General features: G+C 43.5%; 1 protein-coding gene across 1 annotated transcript in view; it reads right to left on the reverse strand.

The window, feature by feature from the left end:
- The window catches only part of LOC106814595 (vesicle transport through interaction with t-SNAREs homolog 1B-like), a gene marked incomplete in the record, with an annotated part of 7,322 nt that overhangs the window by 3,030 nt on the left and 1,600 nt on the right, over positions 1-2,692 (reverse strand). Inside the window, 2 exon segments of the mRNA XM_014818937.1 lie at positions 2,057-2,134; positions 2,599-2,655. Of these exon segments, the coding sequence (XP_014674423.1) occupies positions 2,057-2,134; positions 2,599-2,655 (135 nt within the window).

Genomic DNA, 2,692 nt, shown 5'->3' on the forward strand with positions numbered 1-2,692 from the left:
GTTGGAATATACAGGACTGGTGAACACGTGCGTCTGGCCGATTACGGGGACGGGTCTGTGTCATACACCGGACATTCCATATGGTTAGGAGTTCACAATCGAACAGTAACTCCTGTAAATCTGATGTATAAATTTCTGATATGTAGTGTGTCATAACCGACATTCCATATATATAGAGTCACAATCTTACACAGTGAACTCCCCCGTATTCCTGCATGTGTATAAATTTCTATATGTCTGTGTCATACACCGGACATTCCATATATATAGAGTCACAATCTTACACAGTGAACTCCCTGTAACTCACTGAATGTCTATAAAATTTCTTGTATGTCTGACTGTCATACCGACCATTCCATATAATATAGAGTCACAATCTTACACAGTGAACTCCCTGTAATCCTGCATGTGTATAAATTTCTGTATGTCTGTGTCATACACCGGACATTCCATATGTATAGAGTCACAATAGTACACAGTGAACTACCTGTAATCCTGCATGTGTATAAATTTCTGTATGTCCGTGCATAACCGGACATTCCATATATATAGATCACAACGTCTTTACACAGTGAACTCCCTTGTAATTCCTTGAGTGTTATTAAATTTCTGTATGTATGTGTCATTACACTGGAATACTTCCATATATATAGAGTCACAATAGATACACAGTGAACTCCCCTGTAATCCTGTGCATGCTGTTATAAATTTCTCGTATGTATGTGTCATACCCGGTATATCCATATATATTTGGGAGCTCACAATAGTACACAGTGAACTCCCTGTAATCGCTGCATGTGTGATAAATTCTGTATGTATGTGTATACACCGGACATTCCAATATATATAGAGTCCAAATAGTACCAACAGTGAACTCCCTGTAACTCCTGCATGTGGTATATATAAAATTATCTGTATGTCCGTGTCATACACCGGACATTCCAAATGTACAGAGTCACAAATCGTACCCAGTGACTTCCCCCGTATTCCCGGCGAGTAACAGGTTTCTCCGTTGTTGTTGCTGCAGGCACAAGTTTCGAGGCCGACGTCCCGATTATGCGACGCGTCACGGCCGCATTCGGAACGGAAACCCTGAGCAGGACCTCATCCAGCATCCACCGCTCGCAGGGCCGTCGCCGTGGAAACCGAGGAGATAGGAGACAACATCATCACGGACCTGGGATCGCAGCGCGAGAGTCTGCATAGGACGAGAGACAGGGTGAGGACGTCACGTGTGTGGACACTCGTCCAAGCTCCCCCTCACTCGCCTTACGTGTTACTCATAAAATGTAAAATGCCGAGTGCAAGGCGGGAAGATGCACTTTTGTAAAATCGAATCCTGTAATAGATAAAATCGTACACGTACTGCTGGCTGCACTGTACCCACACCACTTTGCGTACTTTGTTAGTTTTGGGTACTTGCATTTACCATGCTGTACTTGTGTTATCACCGACAGATATAGGATACGTTGTTATTACTTGAAATACTATCACGATTTAGTGACGATTTACCTGGCCGGGTTGTTGTCTTGCGTACGCTCTATTAAGTTCGGCAGAGGAACGTTTGATTTGTATCAAATCTGTTCTAGTTTATTTCGGTATGAGGTTCACAAAGCATTTTCCATTTCTTTTCGTTCTGGTCAATAAGAGTTCAGAACCCATAAAATCTCAATCAAAGCCAACTTGCAACAACACAATCTGAGCCAAAAGTAAGCATCAAGACATTATTCTCCTTTTCTTTTTAGTCATGTTTTTGTCTGCTCGTGTTTCCCTCAGGTGAAATCTCAAACAGTGATACACAAAGGTCAAGAGTTTCTGTCGTATCGTAGTCGTTGATTGCAATTAATTCAACAGCTTTGTCTACACACGCGGGATAAATGTTGTCACATACAGGCAGCGTCTGCGATTAGCTAGCATAGTAAGTTTAGTTTTCTATGTGTATGCTGCATGTATGTTTACTACGTGTACGTCTCAATCTCATCCACTTCCAGTGTGCCGCGTGCATGGGCTATCTAGATGTACTGGAATTATCCACTTATATTCTATCACCGCTCACATCTGTGTCCGCTCCTGGTCTACCAGAGAGCAGAGAGGTTCTTTTCTGAGCCGCATCCCCACTCGTTGACAGTCTCCTCTGCAAAAGCAAAAACGAACGATTTGACATCAGAAATACGTCGTATTTGTATCTCGTGTAGCACATGGAAGTCTTTACTGCATTTGTGCACATAGGAATCCCTTTTATGTACATGCCACACGTGGTGCAGTGTGACCGTGCTCATCTGCTGCTGTTTATAATGTTTCTGCTACTCTTGCTCTTGTTCTGTTTATTTGATTTTGTAGTAATTGCTAATAGTGGCCTTACTGCAACTGCTACCATTTTTTCCACAGCTACTGCTGCTACTGCTGCTGCTACTACTGCTGCTGCTGCTGCTGCTTCTGCTACTGCTGCTGCTGCTACTGCTGCTGCTGCTGCTGCTGCTGCTGCTGCTACCACTGCTGCTGCTGCTACCGCTGCTGCTGCTGCTACAACATACCAAAATGGAATGTTACTAATTTCACGTGTACAGGACTGCTTGTTGAATCGGCATTAAAACTCACCACGTTCTGTGCTATCTGATCCAACTCCTTACGTATGGAGGTAACGTTCCTATTCATCTGAGCTCTGTCCGTCGGCGGAGCGTTCCTACACTCG

The sequence above is a fragment of the Priapulus caudatus genome, unplaced genomic scaffold, assembly GCF_000485595.1.
Source record: "Priapulus caudatus unplaced genomic scaffold, Priapulus_caudatus-5.0.1 Scaffold948, whole genome shotgun sequence".
NCBI lineage: Eukaryota > Metazoa > Priapulida > Priapulimorpha > Priapulimorphida > Priapulidae > Priapulus > Priapulus caudatus.